This window comes from Silurus meridionalis, chromosome 7 (assembly GCF_014805685.1).
Source record: "Silurus meridionalis isolate SWU-2019-XX chromosome 7, ASM1480568v1, whole genome shotgun sequence".
Taxonomy (NCBI): domain Eukaryota; kingdom Metazoa; phylum Chordata; class Actinopteri; order Siluriformes; family Siluridae; genus Silurus; species Silurus meridionalis.
The window spans coordinates 12,273,216-12,292,949 of NC_060890.1; the positions used below are offsets into that span (position 1 = coordinate 12,273,216).

The 19,734-nt window shown below is 36.4% G+C and overlaps 1 protein-coding gene across 12 annotated transcripts in view; it reads left to right on the forward strand.

Annotated features, from left to right (window-relative positions):
- Positions 1-19,734, forward strand: part of cacna1g (calcium channel, voltage-dependent, T type, alpha 1G subunit) — a 193,223-nt gene that overhangs the window by 117,648 nt on the left and 55,841 nt on the right. For 9 of the 12 annotated variants that reach the window (XM_046853393.1, XM_046853394.1, XM_046853382.1 and 6 more), the window contains exons 10-16: positions 145-524; positions 13,475-13,626; positions 13,989-14,174; positions 14,473-14,587; positions 14,706-14,861; positions 16,721-16,786; positions 19,389-19,482. In XM_046853393.1, coding sequence (XP_046709349.1) covers positions 145-524; positions 13,475-13,626; positions 13,989-14,174; positions 14,473-14,587; positions 14,706-14,861; positions 16,721-16,786; positions 19,389-19,482 — 1,149 coding nt within the window. The remainder of the gene's footprint in view (positions 1-144; positions 525-13,474; positions 13,627-13,988; positions 14,175-14,472; positions 14,588-14,705; positions 14,862-16,720; positions 16,787-19,388; positions 19,483-19,734) is intronic. The other 3 variants (XM_046853386.1, XM_046853384.1, XM_046853387.1) reach the window with 1 other exon arrangement.

Consider the following 19,734-nt stretch of genomic DNA (forward strand, 5'->3'; position numbering starts at 1 on the left):
ATATTCTTATGATAATCCCATTTTGTTAATGCTATTTTATAATTATAAATGAGTCGCTAAATGTTTTAGTCTTTTGAAATGCATGAACAAATTAAACTTGCTTTTATTTGTCCAAATTCTTAACATTTCCCAAATTCATTCCAGGGAATGCCTTACGCAAGCTGTCCAATACCAACTGCAGTGGTACAAATTTGGATGCTATGCTGACATTTGACCCTGAGACCTGCCCCTACTGTATCAAACCAATGGGCAACGACTCAGAGGGAACTGAGGTGAACGAGACCGCAGACTCAGACAGCGAGGGAGTGTATGAATTCACACAAGATGCACACTATCGGGATGGCAGAGACCCCAATAAGAAAAACAAGTTTAAATTAGGAGCTCGGGCAGCGAAAGTCGTGCACTTCTGGAGACTGGTGTGTGACACGTTCCGCAAGATTGTAGACAGCAAGTATTTTGGACGAGGCATTATGATCGCCATCCTCATAAACACCCTCAGCATGGGAATCGAGTACCACGAGCAGGTTAGTGCTAGTCAAGCTATATAAACCAATCCTGTTTAACTGTACTCCTTAACATCGGTGTTTGACATTCAGCTGAAGATATAGTTAAAAGCAGAGCAAATTAAAAAATTGTATGTTTAACCTGGTCCTATAGTTTGATGGAGTAAAGTGTAATAAGAGTGTTATAAGGACTGAAACAGGCGATTGCTTTAATGTGTGGACAGTAAATGCCAATAATTTGTGATAAGTTGATTGAATGACCACTGGTGCTTTTTGAATTACTTGGAAAACTGCATGCTAGATTTGTTGTTTTGTTGACATGGTTAAATGATCAGACTTGAAATACAGTTAAAAATATTTTTTGTCTAAAAAAAAACTTTTTTTACCCAACATTTCTCAAAAATGTTTTATGTGTAAGAGATTTTATGTAAATTATTATCAAAATCATATTTCTATAGTAATTTGGGGTTTAGAATATGTGTACATGGGAAGTGGGATAATACAGTTGTTATTAAAAAATACAGTAGTATTATTTTCATCAACATCAAATACATATGTCTGTAAAGATGACATGTATTTGACCTTTTTTAAATGTCCAGCAGAAATAACCCTATTTTCTTGTCCATGTTGATAAAGATTTTATTGCTTTTCTTCAGTATAAAGACTCGCCAGGAAGCACGCAATCTTTTTTATTGTCTCCTGAGAAAAACCAAATGAATACAAGTATTGACTGAATTTTAAAGTGATGAACTATAAAAGATAGACAAGGTTTTAAAGGACTTTTTAGAGAATTAAAGCCTTCAGGGGGTTTAGGTAAATGTTGGAATTGCTAGCAAACCAAAGCCAACTGAAATGGTATTGCCCTATGACCTACTAATGATGTGCAACTTGCCTGGGCATGATTCCTTTTATCACCATCTATAATAATTAAACAGATATTAATAATAAGTGTATGTATTTGGCATGAAATCGTGCATAAACACCCGCTTTTCTCTTGTTTAAACAATTGTTTGTCGTGCAACTTGACCATGCTTTTAAGTGGCTTCCTTTAGCACTATGCTTAACAGACATATTTACCTCCAGCTTTTGTGCTTTTAAAATTGTTGATTCATTGTGTAGTGTGGAAAAAAAAATATGTTTAGTCTAGGTTATCATAGTAAAATGTTTAAACCATAACACCCCTACTCTATACATGGCAATATGGCAGAGTTGTAAATAAACAAACTTTAAAAAGTACAAAGCAGAGTTTCAGAGTACTGAATATATTGACAGGCAATACAAAACATCAGCCAATGATGGATTAAAGATGTCCATGTTCCACTGTGTCCTGCTTAAAGTGTCTTTGAAATGAAAAGCAGCAGGTAGTACATCTCTCATCTGCTTAATGGCTTGTGGGATGACACACTGCTGAGAAATGAAAGGTCTTCCTTTGTTATGCAAAGAGACACAAGGGAAAAATAGAGGATGAGAGTTATGCATTCATCTGTTCATTGTGGAATAACAGAACCGGTGTCTGTAATATATCGCCTACATTTAAAAGTTTAGGCAACACAACACCTCACACTTTCAAAGGTCCTCTCAGGAACATGATTCACACCCCAGCTGACTGTGGCAGCAGTTCAGTAACGTTCTCACTCACCAGAGAGACGCAAAGCTCTGATAATTCAACGAGCAAAGGCTTGAGACTTCGGCATGGGTACTGTAGGTGACGGTTGCTAGATGTTTGTGCACAGATGGAGTTCTGATCTGCACGCTATCAGTGGTTTCTTTCTCTCTGCCCTTTGTATAACTTTTCCTGAGGCTTGTGGAATTCCAGGCTTTTCACGCATCTTATGCTCATGTTGTTTACTGTAGATGAGTAATTTGGTCCATACAGGCAGAGGAGCACAAGTGTGAAGGCTGAATTGGTGAGAGAGCAGCTGAGCCACATCTGAAACTCATCGTCCCGTGTTTACACAGTGTGCTTGCATGCCTTGCAGTCTTCCACATCATCCGGGGGGCACGCACTATGGTTCGTTCATACCCACTTGCTGCTTGAAGTTGCTGTCCCGGTGCTTGGATGCAAACAGAGAGGAAAATTATCTGCCTTTCACAATGTTTTAAGATTCTGATAAATGTGATGGTGTTTTTTTCTTATTCCGAAAATGAATTCCTGATCAAGAAAACATCCATCATTTTTCTGATTTATTTTAATATGAATCATATTTAACAACCGCTTATTTCCTCATCCCAAAAGTCGCTGCTCAAAGCATGTGAACTTTTGAACCTTGCATGAGAGCTGCTTGGTTAACTGAACTGTAGTGGTGTATGATAGCATGCAACTTCTTGTTGTTGAGTGAATGTGCTGGACCTGAAAGAAAGGCAATATGAGCTCATGCTCTTCATTGGCTTTGCTACGCTCCTGTGGCGCTAGCGATAGCCTGAGGGAAGGCAGTACGCACACATGGATGGTGTTTCCCTTCTCTGTATCTCCTCTCGTGTTGACTGCTAGAGAATTCTGGCAGAGAAGCTGCCTTTATCTTGTGGCCCATCTGGAAAACGGGAGACGAACTAAAGAAAGAATGCAGATTTACAAGGTTACTCTGGTTCTTTGACCTAGTCCCTGAGCAAATAAAACTTGATGCCAACCTGCCTAATTGCATATGTTCTCTTACCATTGTTGAGGTTTTATTGCTCTGTCTTTCTCTCTCTCTCTCTCTCTCTCTCTCTCTCTCTCTCTCTCTCTCTCTCTCTCTCTCTCTCTCTGTCTCTCTCTCTCTCTCTGTTTATTTATATTTACTTCTTCACTGCCACTGTCTTCTTATCACTGCCTTTTCTCTGTATGCTTATTGGCCTGGATTGGGATAAGGCCCTGTGTTCCCTTGTGGAGGGCTCTTTACACCTCTGTTAAGCAAGCAATGGATCTACAGTGATTTTGGTTCTTTCGTCTTTAACATTATGCACCACTTCTTTAACAACACTGTTATCAGTCAAACTCTACTCACTTAGGTTGGCAGTTACGTTTGGGATGTGACTAGGGTACTACCAGGGTGGCCACTGCTAGGGGCCTTTTTGTTTGAACCAAATTTTCTGCTTTGTTTTCAACTGTAAAATGTAGCAACTTCTTAGTATTTTGTTTGGTTAAAAAAATTTTTTTAAAGCATTTCTGAGTATTTTCTATCCATATGTGGGTCTTCCCCAATTGTATTTGTATAGAATGTTTTTGGATGTGGTAACATAAAATTTTCCTCTCAGTTGAAACTTACTCCAGCATGGCAATGGCTCTGTGCACAAAGCCAACCCCATGAAGATGTGTTTTTCTTGAGCAGCTCGCTGACAAATCTGACCTCAACTCTACTAATCAACTTTTAGATTTTATATATATACATACAAAACATATAACAAATAATATATATATTTTTTTAACTAAACATTTGTCTCAAATCAAGCACCAAAATCCGCCATGATGCATACATTCAGCAACTAAAACCATCCTTTTGGAAACATAGCAAAAGTTCAGTTTGGTGTTCTAGTAATTTGCGTACACCATAATTACTTTAAAACATTTACAAGAATATTTTGTCTTCATGCTATATGTTGAGTATGGTTTTACTAATAACAAAATATACATTTGCATACAGGATCCATATTTGTCCATCCACATGTTGATTGGAGTATTAAAAACTTGAAAAGTATTATTTTAAGGTACATTTATGACAGATAAAATTTTTATTAAGTTGCGATTAATCATGAATAACTTAAGCATGCTGATACACTCTAGGATGTAGTTATCCTTGACTAGATACAGTTTCCCCGCATAATATTACAGTACCCATACAAAGAGTAATTGCCTGTTTCCACTATTCATGGATGATGAATGTACAATATCTTTTAATTTAAATGAAGTGCTTCTATCATGCTTGCACTGTTGTAATTTTATGAGCCGTGGATTTTAGCACTTGTGCCCTGGCTAATGTATGGACTCTTCTCTCAGGCTTGGCAATATTTGTCGGGCCTCTCTTAGTGGTACTGATTATAGGAGCAGTTTACGAGGCCACTTCTGAGTCCTTTTCATTCTCATTCCTAACAGGTCAAATATTGATGCATGAGCAGCTTTTATTGTAAACATGTAAATACATTTTCTGGCCAAGAGTTGAATCTACTTGTTATATTGACTTTATGTATACGATAATATAATGGTAATTTTAAAATGTAAAAAACAAGATACAAGATTTGACTTCTATTCTGACAAGCTAGTGTCCAGTGATATCAGAACTTCAGTATTTAATTATTTAAAAACTTAAAAACTACACAAACTACAGTTTTCATATTTACAATTACATTTATGGCATTTGTCAGACAATCTTATATAGAGCAACTTAAAAGTCTTTAAAGTCTCTGTCAATAAAAACATTGTGTTCATTAAGTCACAGACAGAGAACACCATCAGTCTAAAATCTCTGTGGAAATGGAATATCGTTAGATAAGTGATTTTAAAAAAAAGTTTTACAATGTTTATCTGCAGTCAGTAGGTTCACCCCCCCAACATCTTGACTGATTCAACAATTTTTTTTCCTCAACATCCTAAGTAAATATCTTTCACAGATTTTGTATTTATTATATCTAACATAAGCTCGACTACGGGCTAGACATGAAATGATTTTGTAATTGTTGAAGTAAGTAAGTAAGATTAGCTGTTCATTTATAAATCCAAACAATGCTGTAGTTCAATATCTATATAACCACTACATGTTTTATTATGCTCTTAGCATTAATTTACTTTTCCTATGGAGTTTTTACTATTATTTCTGTTTCTTCAGTCTACTTTTTTCTAGGTTCTTCTGCTATATTTGACCAACTGTTTCTACTTTTGCTTTTATAATATTTAAAAGCATTTTAAGTTATTTCAGTTCTGGCCTGATATTTTAGCGAACATCTGGCTTATTGATTTGAATGCTAAAAAAGCATTAAACAAAATGTTCTTGAATTGTGCCCATGCTTATGTATTTTAGGTCATATGGTCAGAAGTTTAGAGTTTAGAGACAGAAGAGACAACTGTTTTTTTTGTTTGTTTTTCAAACTTATACCAAACTGTTTTTTATACTCTACTGTTTTGTATCAGAAATATCTTAAAGAGTGTAACATTGTGTTTTGTTCAATAAGCCTAACTACACAATGTTGCAGAAGCATCAACCACAGAACTGTGAAAAAGCTCAGAACTAAAGAGGCAATGCCATAATAGAACAAAATTAATGTGTTCATAATTTATTTTTAATTAAATAACACCAGCTCCATAGCCCATCTTTACTTTTTGTGAAGGCTGAATAAACCCAGCTACCACCACACCACCCATGTCACATTCTTAAGAGGGACTATTGAGTTTGAGTTCATCCTGAGCAGCTGCATCACTGCCTGGTTTGGAAATTGCACTATTTAGAATCACAAGACCCTGCAGCAAATAGCAAAAAAAGCTGAGCTCATTTCTTTAACCTTTCCCTCTTTTCCCTCCATCAAGGACATTTTCAGTACACGCTACATCCAGGAATCCTCCAGAGTTGTGGATGACAATTTATAACTAGTGATGTGGCTGTGTTTAAAAGGAAACAATTATATTCAATCTCATGTTCAAAAGTAGTCATTATATAACTGTCATCAATACAATAATGTTAACTAACTCCAAATAAAGATCACCTATTTCTGTAGGATTTCCTGCACTGTCATCCGACTGCTAAATCCATCGACCGTGAAGAGCATACAAAGCATGACTGGTATCTCACTTGTTGAAAGTATTCCTTAAGGAGAGAGGTATACAGGATATCCCTATAAAAAGTAATAGGACAAAAGAACAAAACAAAAACCAGGGAGAGCACTAAGAGACCTATGCCAACAATAAATCAGCTGGAAGTATATCTGACAAGTACTGATTACTCTCTGTATGTTACAACAATCTCCCATTTCTAGGTTACAGGATAGTGTGGTCACCCAGAAGCTCTTTCTCACAAGAAACATCCAGTTTAAACTTAAACAAACATATTATTGAAAAAAGAAAAGAAATCAATAAAAAGACCATCGTACAAACAGTGAACCTTTCAACACAACATTGACCCAAAGCATGGATCCAAACCAACAAAGGATTGTCCTAACTAAAGCATGATAAATGTTTTGAATGAGCTAACCAAAGCCCTGATCTGAATCCAACTAAAATCTGTGAAGTGACCTCAGGAGATGCCTATACAATTTGAAGTCTTTCGAATGTTTTTGCCAGAAATGGTGGGAAAATGTTTTTCAAGAAGTACAATGCTGAAAGATTATTAACCCCCCAAAATAGTGGTTTAATAAAATCAAAATACAAAATATTGTAAGGTTTTTAAAATTTTTATATGTTGGCATTTCACAGTGCTGGTGGAAAAGTTCTGAGATGATTTATCTTCCTTTCATCTTTTCACAAAAACCTGCCATTTTCACTGAAAAGTGTTGTATATTTGGTATGGGGAGTGTTGGTTCAATGGCTAAAGTGTAGATAAAAGTGTCAGCCAAATGAGAACATGTAGAATGAATATAAATAACCCATAGTGAAAGTTAAAAAGGAGTCTAATGCTGAGGCAAATCAGTGCAAGGCATCACTGCCTACACAGCTTAGCGCGAATGACTTTACACCTGATTTAGCAGCTGATTTACACTTGGTTTTGGCAAAACTGGCATCTGCTAAATTTCCCCATTTCTTTACCTTTTTTTGTGATGATGTTTTTTTTTTTTTAGTACCCCCTTAGTTCTATAAGTACTGTATCCCAGCGAGGAGTGAACTCTACCTTTCGCAATATTTGGTGCATAAACTATATATTTCAGCTCCTGTGTCAGTTTTGTACATAGTTTGCAAACAGATTACATCTGAACATGGGTGCAAATAGCTTATAACATCAGGTTCAGTTTATTTAGAAGGTGTTAGGCCACTGCAACCCGCCTAATGCTCCAACGAAACGTACTGACAAGTTTCTAGAGGTATGAACACAATTCTTCTGAAACACTGATTATTCTTTCAAACACTTTCTCCACAATCTCGCATAGGTGTTAGTTCGGTGGAGACTTGGTGTCTGTGTATAATGTAGTATCTGATCTACATAATTTTCATACTTAATCAACTCCCCTTGTTCTCTGTGGATGGGATATCAGCAACTCAGAAAAGGACAATTCCTAAAAAATATAATTATTTTATCAACTTTAATAAAGATGAAGAAATGACACTGACAAGTTGCACTACAACAGCAAAATGGCACACAGCATAATTGAGACGTTTTTTTAAACATTTATTTAGTAACAAATGTAACAAATCAGCCGCAGCAAACAATGATTTATTTGTACGGTATAATGCGGTAATAGCATGAAAGTTCCCTATAATAGTTTAATATTATGAATGGCTTTCTGCGTTCTGATCTGCCCAGACTGTTTTCAGTTATGTGCCATTTCAGATAATTGCATAATAAATTTGTCAATTAAACATCAATTAGCTCAATTATCAAACTTGTAAATAACATTGTAAATAAATGTTCCTTCCAAAAGCTACTGAAATGGAATGCTGGATTCAGGTCTTTTATTGGGCAGGGTGTGGTTATTGTGAACAGAGTTAATCCTGGTCATCTGTATCCTCCTTCCTTTGAACAACTTTTCCTTTTACGGTCTCCTGACGGAATGCTTGTCTCTGTGCCAAAAATGTGGCACATGATGCTTGGCTCCACGTACTTGCAAATGCTTGGAAGTTCAGTATGAACATGGTCATTAGAGGGTTTGCCTCCAATAACCGGTTTACTCCACTCCCTCTCTCTTATTTCCCGCTTACTGCTGTTCATGATGGGGCTGTCATTGTTATTGCTGCTCTGGCTGAGCCGGCTGATGGTGGTGGCGTCTGGTTTGCATCAAGTGCCGGCGTGCTGCCAGGAAGAAGCTGATGCTGCTCACGCTGGAGCACACTGAGGATGATTAATACTCTACCCAATACTGTATCGGCCTTAAGTCATTAGATCAGGTGCTGAGGCTGTGATAAGAATGGCCAGTGTTTTTCAAGAGAGTTTATATGTTGGGTGTGCTGTCTTTTGTTCACTGTTTTTAGAAACTGGATTCTCATGCATCTACACAGTGTAATCATATGAGCTCATTTGTTATCAGAATCCACAGTTATTTATTTACATCTCAAACCTCAAGGCCACAGTCATGTTTATTGCCTAATGCCTTTAGAGCGGTAAAATCAAGAGGTTTCTTTCCAAAGAAATAGGCACTATAACTGCAAAGTCTCCGTATTGTCTCTGTGCGCTTGGCAGCAAAAAAGTAACACCCCATCAGTGGTCTAAGGCTCGTCTGTTCATCTTTTTATTTCTTTATTACTCACCCTGTGAAAAATGTTCTCCTCAGAACAGTGGAGCTTGTGAAGTGTACCAAACACTAGTAAATCCCTGCTTTCCCACTGGTGTAGAACACTGTGTTTCCCACAGTCGTTTATGCAACACAGTGCTGTGTGTGTTACCTTTATAAATTCCAATGAACACTAAAAGAGAAGCAAATCTTCACACTGGGGTCCTATTCCTTTTCTGACTGCCCAGTTAGACATTTAAAGCTCCAGGGCATCTGGCTTGATCTTCAGCTCAGGTTACTGTTTGTGTGCAATTTCATATGGTTTCCTTGTATATATGTGGGTTTTCTCCTGGTTCTTCAGTGTTCTTACACCTCCCAGAAACATTTCTGTAGGTGAATTGGCTTCGCAACATTGTCTGTAGATGCAAGTTTGTTTGCTAAAGTGTATGCAATTGGATCCTATTCCTGCCTCACTCCCAGTGTTCCTGGGATAGGCTCCAGATCCACCGCATCCAGGATTAAATACTTACTGAAGATGAAAGGCTGAACGTATAAATGAATGAGCAATAAAGCTATGGCAGTTAATGGGTGGTGAGACATGGCTCTTAAATGCATCAGAAGTAAAAAATCTGTATTTAAAGATATTATTTTTCTACCACAGGGCACACTGAACTTTCTCATTTAACATTCAAAGAGTCTGCAGAATAAAAAGAAATAGAGAGTTTGTACTTTTATTTTTCCTGGAAATTGTCTTTAGCTCCCTGCAGGCTTAAGTGTTTTATTTGCTTATTTCTTCCCATAAGTGGTCTTGATGTGATGTAAAGGGCTTCCTGTGGCGTCGACTTTGCGCCCAACATGTCAAACACTGCAGGACCCACAAACACCACAGTTTGTGAGTTATTGGACCTTGACGCAATTGTTGCTGTTTTGGCTCAGGATTCAAAATGAAATAATAATATTTAATATGAGGTTAAATTGCTGAACATTTTTAAATTCAGTGTATTTACTGGATGAATGTTTGGTGAGTCACAGCCATTTTAAACACATTGTTTTATCTCTGGGAAACTCAAAGTAATGGCAGGATTTTAAATGTACTTTTATCCTGAACTTTTTGTATGACCTGGCTGTTCTCTTCTAGGACATTACCAGTGGTTTGGTTTTCATAGTAAACTGTCTGATTGTGTTCCTGATGCTGATGTGTTCCTGATTTTATGGTTGTCTTATGATTAAATACTTGATTGTGTTTTTTATTTGTATATAACTTTATATAATGTCTGTTCTACCCAGAATGCATTGATTAATCAAAACATATTTAGTGTCTCACTTTCTAACCTATTTATTTATATTTATAAATCTAGTTTGAAACATGAATTTGCACAAACATAGCTGTAACTGAGTTTTACAGTACCTACACAATAGCTTGTTTCTCTGATGATGTCACTGCATTTGTCTTCATATTTAAAGACTTCAATATTAGATTCAGGATGCCAATCTAGAATCAATGCTTGACCATTTTTTTACTCAATACTGTGAAGTGACTGAGGATGTGAGACACTGCTGGCTAAGAAATAGAATAGCAGTACAGGTGATTAGCCCTTTGTTGATCATGGTTTACTAAATGCAAATTCATACTTCATCACAACAAAATTCAGCAGAGTTAGATTACTCTAGGCAAAATCAGCCATTTTGTTTGTTACCTATTAATGCATGCAACCAATAAGATAAAATGTTTTAGGCAATTTATGGCAGGGAAAGCAATGATTTTATCATTTTAAAAGCCTACTGTTTTGAGCTGCAGTGTGGCACAACAGTTTTCAAATGATGTAAAACACATTACTTTAGTTCAGTTTTCCAGCATTTAAGACTTATAGAAAATTACTATAATGCTGAACAAAGTGGTATGTGTATGATATGTGTGTACAACTAAAAAGGAAATTAGATATATGAACATGTATTGGATATGGCTTTTAACCACATAAACCCCCAATAAACACATATTGTTTTAGTCTGATAGATCCTGGAATTATCTCGAAAGAAACTACAACTCTAAATAAACTTGGTAGGATGTTTCAATACAATACATTGTCCATCAAAATACAATCCATAATAATACATCACTGTTTATTTAAACAGTGAATACAGGAAATGTTACCAATAAGACCCCAGTTAAAACCCATGTATACTCATGAGTGTAGTGTGTGCAGAGTGCATTAATTATTCATTCATTGTCAAATTGGGTATAACAATGTAAGTTGTAAATCATTTGCAGGCGCAATCGCAATCACACACGCACACACACACACACACACACAAATAAATAAATATCAATAAGGCAAAAAACTTATTTAATTAAATATAACATGACTTTAATATGAACCTGGGCAGACTGACTACGGATATTAATGTATTAGTGTGTATATATATATATATATATATATATATATATATATATATATATATATATATATATATATATTTATTTCAATTGCCCCTATAAAATGTATGGAAATTTAGTCAAATTCTGTAGTTTCCTATAATACTAAAAGAATAGTAAAATAAATCCTTCAGTTAAGACAAATAAAATTTGATAAAATACATTTCTTTGTGTAAAAGGAGTCAGTGTATGAGCTGTAATTGCTGACCTGCTTTACTGGAAGATGTAGCACACTCTTGCCTTGTTAATCTTCCGGATGTTAAAAGTGCAAAAAGCTGGGTTTTAAAGGGAAAGTCAGGGGTTAAAACAAGGTTTGCACTCATTTTCCAAACAGGATTTTTTGTTAGAAATTATGTCTGACCCTGTAAGAATAGCACCGCCATTATATCTCAGCAATTCTTCTTTCCAGGTGAAATGGTCTGGATATATTTACTTAGCGTGATGCTGATTGCTCAGTTCAGTGGGTCTCTAAACAGAGCTGCTGTGATAAACAGAGTGGGAATGTTTGTTACTGTGTGTTACACTGATGTTATTAATCCTGCAGTGCTTATTTTGTTAATTCTGCTACTAAATACAACCTTCATTTATCTTACATGCCCTGAGTAGCAGGACACTTCTTTTGTCATTTACATGTGGACTAGTATAATTAGTTTTACTGATTAATTGATAGAAATATAATATTTAACAATTACAAACGATTAAGATTTGATTATACTGTAGTTACTTTTAATATTATGGGTTTATTTGTATATCATTTCTTAACGGTTAAATCAGGAAATAATCTTTTGGAGTTGGTCAGTGTCCTTACACCACTGACACACACTGAAACCTGCAACATTCAGAAAAGCTCATCATGATGTAATGCTTTGCAATATCAGTATCACCATCACATTGTTGTCCTTCTTACTCCAACATTACAGTATTAAAAATTTATTAAATATCACTATATTGAAAAATGCTGTGTGTGTGTGTGTGTGTGTGTGTGTGTGTGTGTGTGTGTGTGTGTGTGTGTGTGTGTGTCTGGATGCCTCCATGAACAAGATGGTTAATGTTGTTATTAGGGTCCAAGCACCAAAAGCTTATTGCTTTTTTAGATTATGAGCTAAGTTTCATATTATTCAAAACCCCAATTTTAAAAACTAGTCTCAGGATTTTTTCACAGTCTTTTTAAATTGTATGTAAAACTCAGCAGTGTGTGATCCTCAACAATGAAGAAAAACACGATTTTAGACAATATGACTGTCTAATTTTTATTTTAATAATATCATAATATAATAATGGAATAACTCATGATTGGTTGCATGGATTTGAACAAAGGGTATATAGAGGACAAGATTTTGAGATCACTTGAAAATGACAGACCGTGCTAATACAAGGGGGTGCTAATCTCTAAATGGATTTTTGGTAATGGCCTGAAGTGAAAACTGGTGGAAGTATTAATTTTTTGCTGAAAACATGGGAACATATTTTGCCATATCTTCACAGAGATTGTGCCACTTTATTCACCACTGTCTGATTCTTAATATTGATAAAAAACGTTAAGGCCACCACACTACTCAAACGCTGTAACTCCAAAAGCACAGACACAATCATTAAATAAAAGCATTTTAGTAGTGTGAGAATTACAATTGAGTACAGATGACCATTTAGTACATTTATCTATATTTTCATTTATTCACTTATGCAACTTGCCAAGAATTGGATATTGTGGTAAAGCTTTTGTAGGAGCTATTGTGGGAGATCACTGGTTAAGACTGCTGATAGGAAGGTCATGAGTTTAAATCCCAGCAACACCAATGTTCAAGGTTCAATATTCCTTAACTACTTACTGTAGTTGTGTAAATGATATATTTGTGAGTTTTTCTGGATATTTTTTCCGCCAAATGATGTTTATTTTATTGTTTATATGCTATTGTATTGGTATTAAAACACAAAAAATCCAGTGTTGTAAACTACATTGATAAAGTAACCACTTTTAGTGTAAGCCTATGGGAAAAAAAAAAAAAAGATTGATTTCTTAATCTGTTTTGCTAGAAGGTTTTTTTTTTCTTCAGTGTGCGGTCTGTAATTAATTGTTTGTAATAAAAAATTCCCATCTCTGCCTGAACAATTTTAAATGACATTTTCTTTCTGGAGCTGTTAGAGCAGCTTTGTTTGTTTTAAAGTTAATGTATTTCTGATTTCCTGTCCTCCTTGTTTTTTTTGTGTGTCTCAGCCTGACGAGTTAACCAATGCACTGGAGATCAGTAACATTGTGTTTACCAGCCTGTTTTCCCTGGAGATGCTCCTGAAGCTGCTGGTGTATGGTCCTTTTGGCTACATCAAGAACCCTTACAACATTTTTGATGGCATTATTGTTGTAATAAGGTATGTATGTGTCTATGTGTGTGTGTGGGGGGGACGATTGAAGCACGCTGTCAGTTTCACTGCAGCTCTAATATTTTGTCATGTTCATCACCATTGTTCAAATTCCTTCTGGCAGTTACTTCAAAATAGAGGCACCTTGACAAATTGCAGTCATTACTGAAGCTGTGACAGCTGCTACTGTAGCTGTTCAATGTAGTAACTGTCAGCTGTCAAGATGATGATTTTGATTTCATATTCATACACTGATATTTATGACACTGTCGAATTTGCTCCTTTCATGTGATACTTTAATTCTTAGGAGTTAAGATTATTGTATGTATATCGTAAGTTACAAGTTGTCTGTGTTTTTGTGTGTGGCCCAGTGTTTGGGAGATCGTGGGTCAACAGGGTGGGGGTTTGTCAGTACTGAGGACCTTCAGGTTGATGCGGGTGCTGAAACTGGTACGCTTCATGCCGGCGCTGCAGAGACAGCTTGTGGTCCTGATGAAGACTATGGACAATGTGGCCACTTTTTGTATGCTGCTGATGCTCTTTATCTTCATCTTCAGGTCAGAATGCATGTTGCCTCAAATTCAGATCAGCAGAAATGACAGCATCGACTGTAGACTGAAACTTTTCAGATAATTTGATGATTTTAAAATATCGAGCCATAAAAATGTGACTCTTGATATTTTAGTTATTTTGTCCATATTTGAATTTTGTACATATATCAATATTTTGACAGAATATTAAAGGAAGATTTAGACAGTATACAATAATTCCACATTATTTAAATGTGCTGAATAAACTATAACCTGTATAAACTAAAAATTAATGAAGCTAAAGATTTTCTCTTTGTTTGAACAGTATTTTGGGAATGCACCTTTTCGGGTGTAAGTTTGGCTCAGAGAGAGACGGTGACACAATGCCCGACCGCAAGAATTTCGACTCTTTGCTTTGGGCCATTGTCACAGTGTTTCAGGTAATTGTGCCCAATATAGTATGGAAACATTATTGTTTTTGACAACTCAGCTTTGATTTTACTATTCATGTAAAAATAGAACAGTGCTGAGAGCTAAATCTCTGACTGCCATCATTAGATCCTTACCCAGGAGGACTGGAATAAGGTTCTCTATAACGGCATGGCCTCCACCTCACCTGTGGCTGCTCTTTACTTCATCGCCCTGATGACCTTTGGGAATTATGTGCTGTTTAACTTGCTGGTGGCTATATTAGTGGAAGGCTTCCAAACTGAGGTAGGGCAATCCTCAAACAATCACTCTCTCTTCCTCCATTACCTTCTTTTTTGTTTGCTCTCTGTCTTTCTATTCTGCTTTCCTCCTTCTCTAACCACCCTGTCTTTCTCATTCTTTCCATTTCTCTTTACGGCAGATCATATTCCAAGTCTGTCTTCTTTCCCTCAGCTATTCTCTGTCCTCCTCTTCTAATGGTTTTCATTTTTTCAGCAGGCATTGATGAGTTCCTTGTTGCGTTTTCACTGTGGGAGCATCAATCTCATGCCAGCTCCATGCTCTTGCTCACCTCACAGCACTTTGTCTCACATTCCTCCCTTTCGTTTTCCCCTTTATTATTTTTTTTTCTCTCACTGCTCTTATGCAAGCACTTATCACCCAACACATAGCAACTATTCCTCAGTGGCAGGTATACAGACAGAAAGAAAACAAAGGGAAGAAACGGATAACCCCTGGATAAATCACAAATGAAGGCTATACCCATGAATCATTTTTGCATGGAGGGGGGTTTTCTTTTGAAAAGTGGTGCAGACGAGTTTCTACGCCATTTTAATTAAACACCATCTCTCTCTCTCTCTTTTGCCGCAAGCTGTAAAAACAATGACTTTGATCTTCTTGTTTTAGACAGGCAATGATGAAGGGTGCATTTTTCACATTTAACACTAAAGTGAAAATGGAAACACAAAGTGGAAAAGTCAGTCTGACATTTTTATCATTTTCAGCTGCAAGATAGTCTAATAGCTTAAATTTACATCTACACATTTGTATCAGAAACTTTCTACCAGAATCTGTGAATCCGGTCACAATATTTAGCTTGATTTGGAAAACATTTAAACACATCTTTACTGAAAACATTGATAGATCAGGGCCTAGTAATTTCAAAACTTTCATTAATTGCAGAAATATCTTATTGAGGGACAATGTTAGTTATCAAATAGGACTCTATATTCCTTTTTTAATACTGAATTTGGTTTATTAATCATTGTTAAATGTCCTGAATGTGGTGGTCAGAGCTCGAAGTGTCTCCACTAATTAAAGTGAACAAGCTTGTGTGCCAGACTGAAATAGCTTTTTTTATTGCATAATGGCAAGGGAAATTATTTTAACCACTTTAAAGATTAAAAAAATAAATGCTCTATTATATAATTATTTTCATGAAATTTAGCTGGATGTTTTCTGCCTTGCCATTGCTAAATAAGTACATGCTGAAATACCTCCATTTTTGGCTTAGTTGCTCCCCTGCCAAAGCACTTCTTTCTCTTTGACTAAAGGATCCCTAAGGGTTTATTTATTTTTTTTAAACACATCATCTTCTTCAAACACAGTGATTATTTTTTTGCTGGCCAAACTTTGCTGTTTGTTGAGGTTACCAGGGAGACCATCAGATGAATGTGATATGTTAAAGAGAGAGATGCAGGCTCTGGACCGAAGTCCTGGCAGCACCACACTGTCTCAGCCACAGCTTCAAGCAAATACCTCAACGCAATCAGTTCATAGAACTGGGTGCGATCTCAGTTACACGAGCGTGTAATGTCAATTTCCTGACTCATTCAATCATTCAGTCTAAGTGAGCCAGTACTTTTTTGGTGAAGCCTTTCATTGCAATTTCATTTCAATATGAGAAATATTACTTATTGCAGGGAGTACATTTCTGAATTACTTGGTCTTGAGAATTTACAGTATGTTAGCAGCAAGTATTCGTATATCAATCTTCCTGTCTGTCTTTCTGTCTCTCTACTATGGTTATTTATGTATCTGCTTCTAATGAAAGATATTTCTCCTCCATACTATGCTGCTTTCTCTTTCTTATTAACGACTTTCCTATCTGTGGTAGAAAAAAATCTAACACATCTTCACTTTAGGAACTGACCAAGAGGGAAGACTTGCATGGTCAGCTGAGCTGTATTCAGTTGCCAGTAGAATCAGGGGTATGTAGCACTCTCTCAACGTAACCCACTGCGACTAATCAGGAGGTGCCTGTAGTTTGTGCACGGTGTCACTTGTGGTTGTTTGCATTGAAGCAGATTTGTCTTTAAAGTCCCTCTTCAGGTTCACTTGCTCGATGCCTGCAAGCAAAAAATCCAAACCTAGATAAGCCTCTTTATTTTATCTGGCTTGTAGAGGATGTTTTTTGGGGCTTATGGAAAGCCACAGTGAAATCAGACAAAGCCAGCCAGACTACCAAACAAAAGCAAATAAAAGCAATGGGAACTCACTTTAAATGGACTTGAAAATCACTCTGCTCAAGACAGTTTAAAATACTGTCGTCTATCCAAGAGTGATTTGCCCTACATTATTGTTCATGTTGTTTGTAATCATAGCTTTCACTCCATGCCATCATTGGTAATACTACCAATTCTATTAGAGGTTTGGTAATGAAGCTCTTGATCCTGTTGAGGAGACTGTCTGTTCATTATTCTGCCCAAAATCCCTTTTATTTTTTCCTTGAGCACCTATGCAGCTGTGCTAGGTGACACATGCAGTCAGAGGTCAGAATGAGAGGTTAGCTTCAGACTCACATGTCTGTAACTCTGCATCATATCTTCCATGTTAACGAGTGCAAAGTCACCTCTTTTTGAAACAGTAGTGATTAACATATTGCAGTTCATGTGAAGATCGCTGATTATAATCCTTCGGGGAAAGTCTAGTCTACTTAAAATGAAAAACTACTCTTGTGAGCAACCTAAATAGATACCCCACTTAATATAAAGCTGATGATATTAGTTCCTGAAATTATTGCTACTTTCAATAAGCTAGGATGACTCCAAAGAGGTGTTTAGCTGACTAGGCATTTATAATGAAGAATGTAACCGATTGAGGTGACTAAGGAGGTCATTTAAAGCCTCAAGAAGCAATGAGCCCTGAAATATATCTTTTAAGTCCACCTAGTCTCTGACTGCTTAGAAAGATCACATGGGACTTAGGGCTTAAAGGATTTTAAAGAAAAATCACAATCACATAGACATTTGCCTTAATACTCCATGTACTGTACATAACTACACCTAAAGAGTAAATGCACATGCAAACAAACAATAAGTGTGGAAAATGATTTGTACTGCCACCTACGAACCTATCACAGCTGTGCTTGTTGTGTCTTGTTCTTCACCGCATATCAAGCAAGAGCTCTTTTTTTCAGTTCAGATTTTTTCAGATTCAGAAGTTGTTTCAAGTTCTTTTGTTTTTGCTCACATTGTACTTGATATTTCGCCCTCCCATCTTGACAAGTCCTGTTCAGTGTTCACTCTTTTTTTATTTAAGCCATGGTGAGAAATAATTATTGTTTTATTGTCCAATAATCCCACTGGTTTCGGGTTCTTTCACACATCCATCACTCAGCTGTCACCTTTTGTTGCAAAGACAATTGCTCAAAAACTTGGAGTTCGGACTGGATTGTTTTAAAGTGAAACCAGTGGGAGGTACTGACATTCGATAGAAAGGTTTGTCAGAATAGTTTTCTTTTTCTCTCTTTCTCCTGGAATCTTTCTCATTGCTCTGTTTGGACCTTACAGTGTTTTAAGTATGAAAATATACCAAAAGGGAATGAGAAAAATAATTATTTTGGCACCAGTTTCAAGTAGTCCACTGTTAATTGGCTTGTTCATTAGGATGCCGTTTTATCCAGTCCAATTTGCTGTTTTCATCCAGATGGTCACTTCAGAAAGTTGTTTTAAACTTGGTAAAAACAAGATGTCTGCTTTTATGAATATGCACAGATTTCTAGTTCACAATTTCAGTGTTACAGGGGTTTCGGGGGGGTTAAGATTTTACTAGCTAGGTTAAACTGATTGATATAAATCTATAAATGTATTTATTTAATTTCATAATTTTTTCAAAAACTTTTCCAGTATTTGTGTATTAATACAATGAGGGAAAAAAATAAATAGAGTGGTGTTGAATGGGAAAGAGAGAGAGAGAGAGAGAGAGAGAGAGAGAGAGAGATTCTTAACTAGTATTGCTGTTCTTACAAACCACCCAAGGCTGAAGATTTGCACTAGACCACACTGAAACACTGAGTTTATGGAGGATGTAGAGGAAGGGGGGAATACAAGCAAAAATAAAGAGACACGAGCCAGTGATAAAAATAGCAGAGTTTATTTCTACAGTGCGATTATTGAATGTGTCTGTTCTACTAATGCTGTTCTTCCAGTGGGCCGGAAAAAAAGCCCCCACACATTTTCAACACCATGTGGATTCGTATTTACACAAATAAAGCAGATGGTCTAATCATGAGATCATCTTCTGAGAAATATATGTGAGTGATGCATTTGAAAAATATTTAGACTATGTATAAACAAACAGCTAATTCAGTGATGACAGTGGTTTCAGAGTGGTGCTGCACTGCAGACTGAGACTGTCCATGCATGACTTGACTCTCCCATGGATCACAGTCGCTCTCTGACCTTTAAGGTGTGAGGGCTGCTGGGATTGGAAGGCTAGACCTGCACTGAATTTTCCGCCTATGATACCTGTTTCCACACTGCCCTGACTCACTCTTGTCCTCCACTAACAGTTTTTTATTTTCCATGTAAGGGGGATGGCTCCAAGTCCGGATCAGAAGCAGATTTCTATACACAAAGCATTGATGATGTACGCAGAAGCAAAAAAGATGTGTCTGCTTCATCTGGTGAGATCTTTCATGTTCTCTGTAATAATTCTTTACTATTAGTATGATTACTGAGAAAGAACATTGAATTAGCAATTTATTATGCTGTTTAGCAGTCAGTAACAGTGCGAGCTAAGATATCTGACTTTATTTTCTCGCTTGTTTTTTTTTTTTTTTGTACTTTGCACTTCCCTTTACTAAGGGCTAAGGCCATGCTTAAATATTTATTTCAGAAAATGTACCTCATGTATTTTTCAGCTATCTGCCATGTCT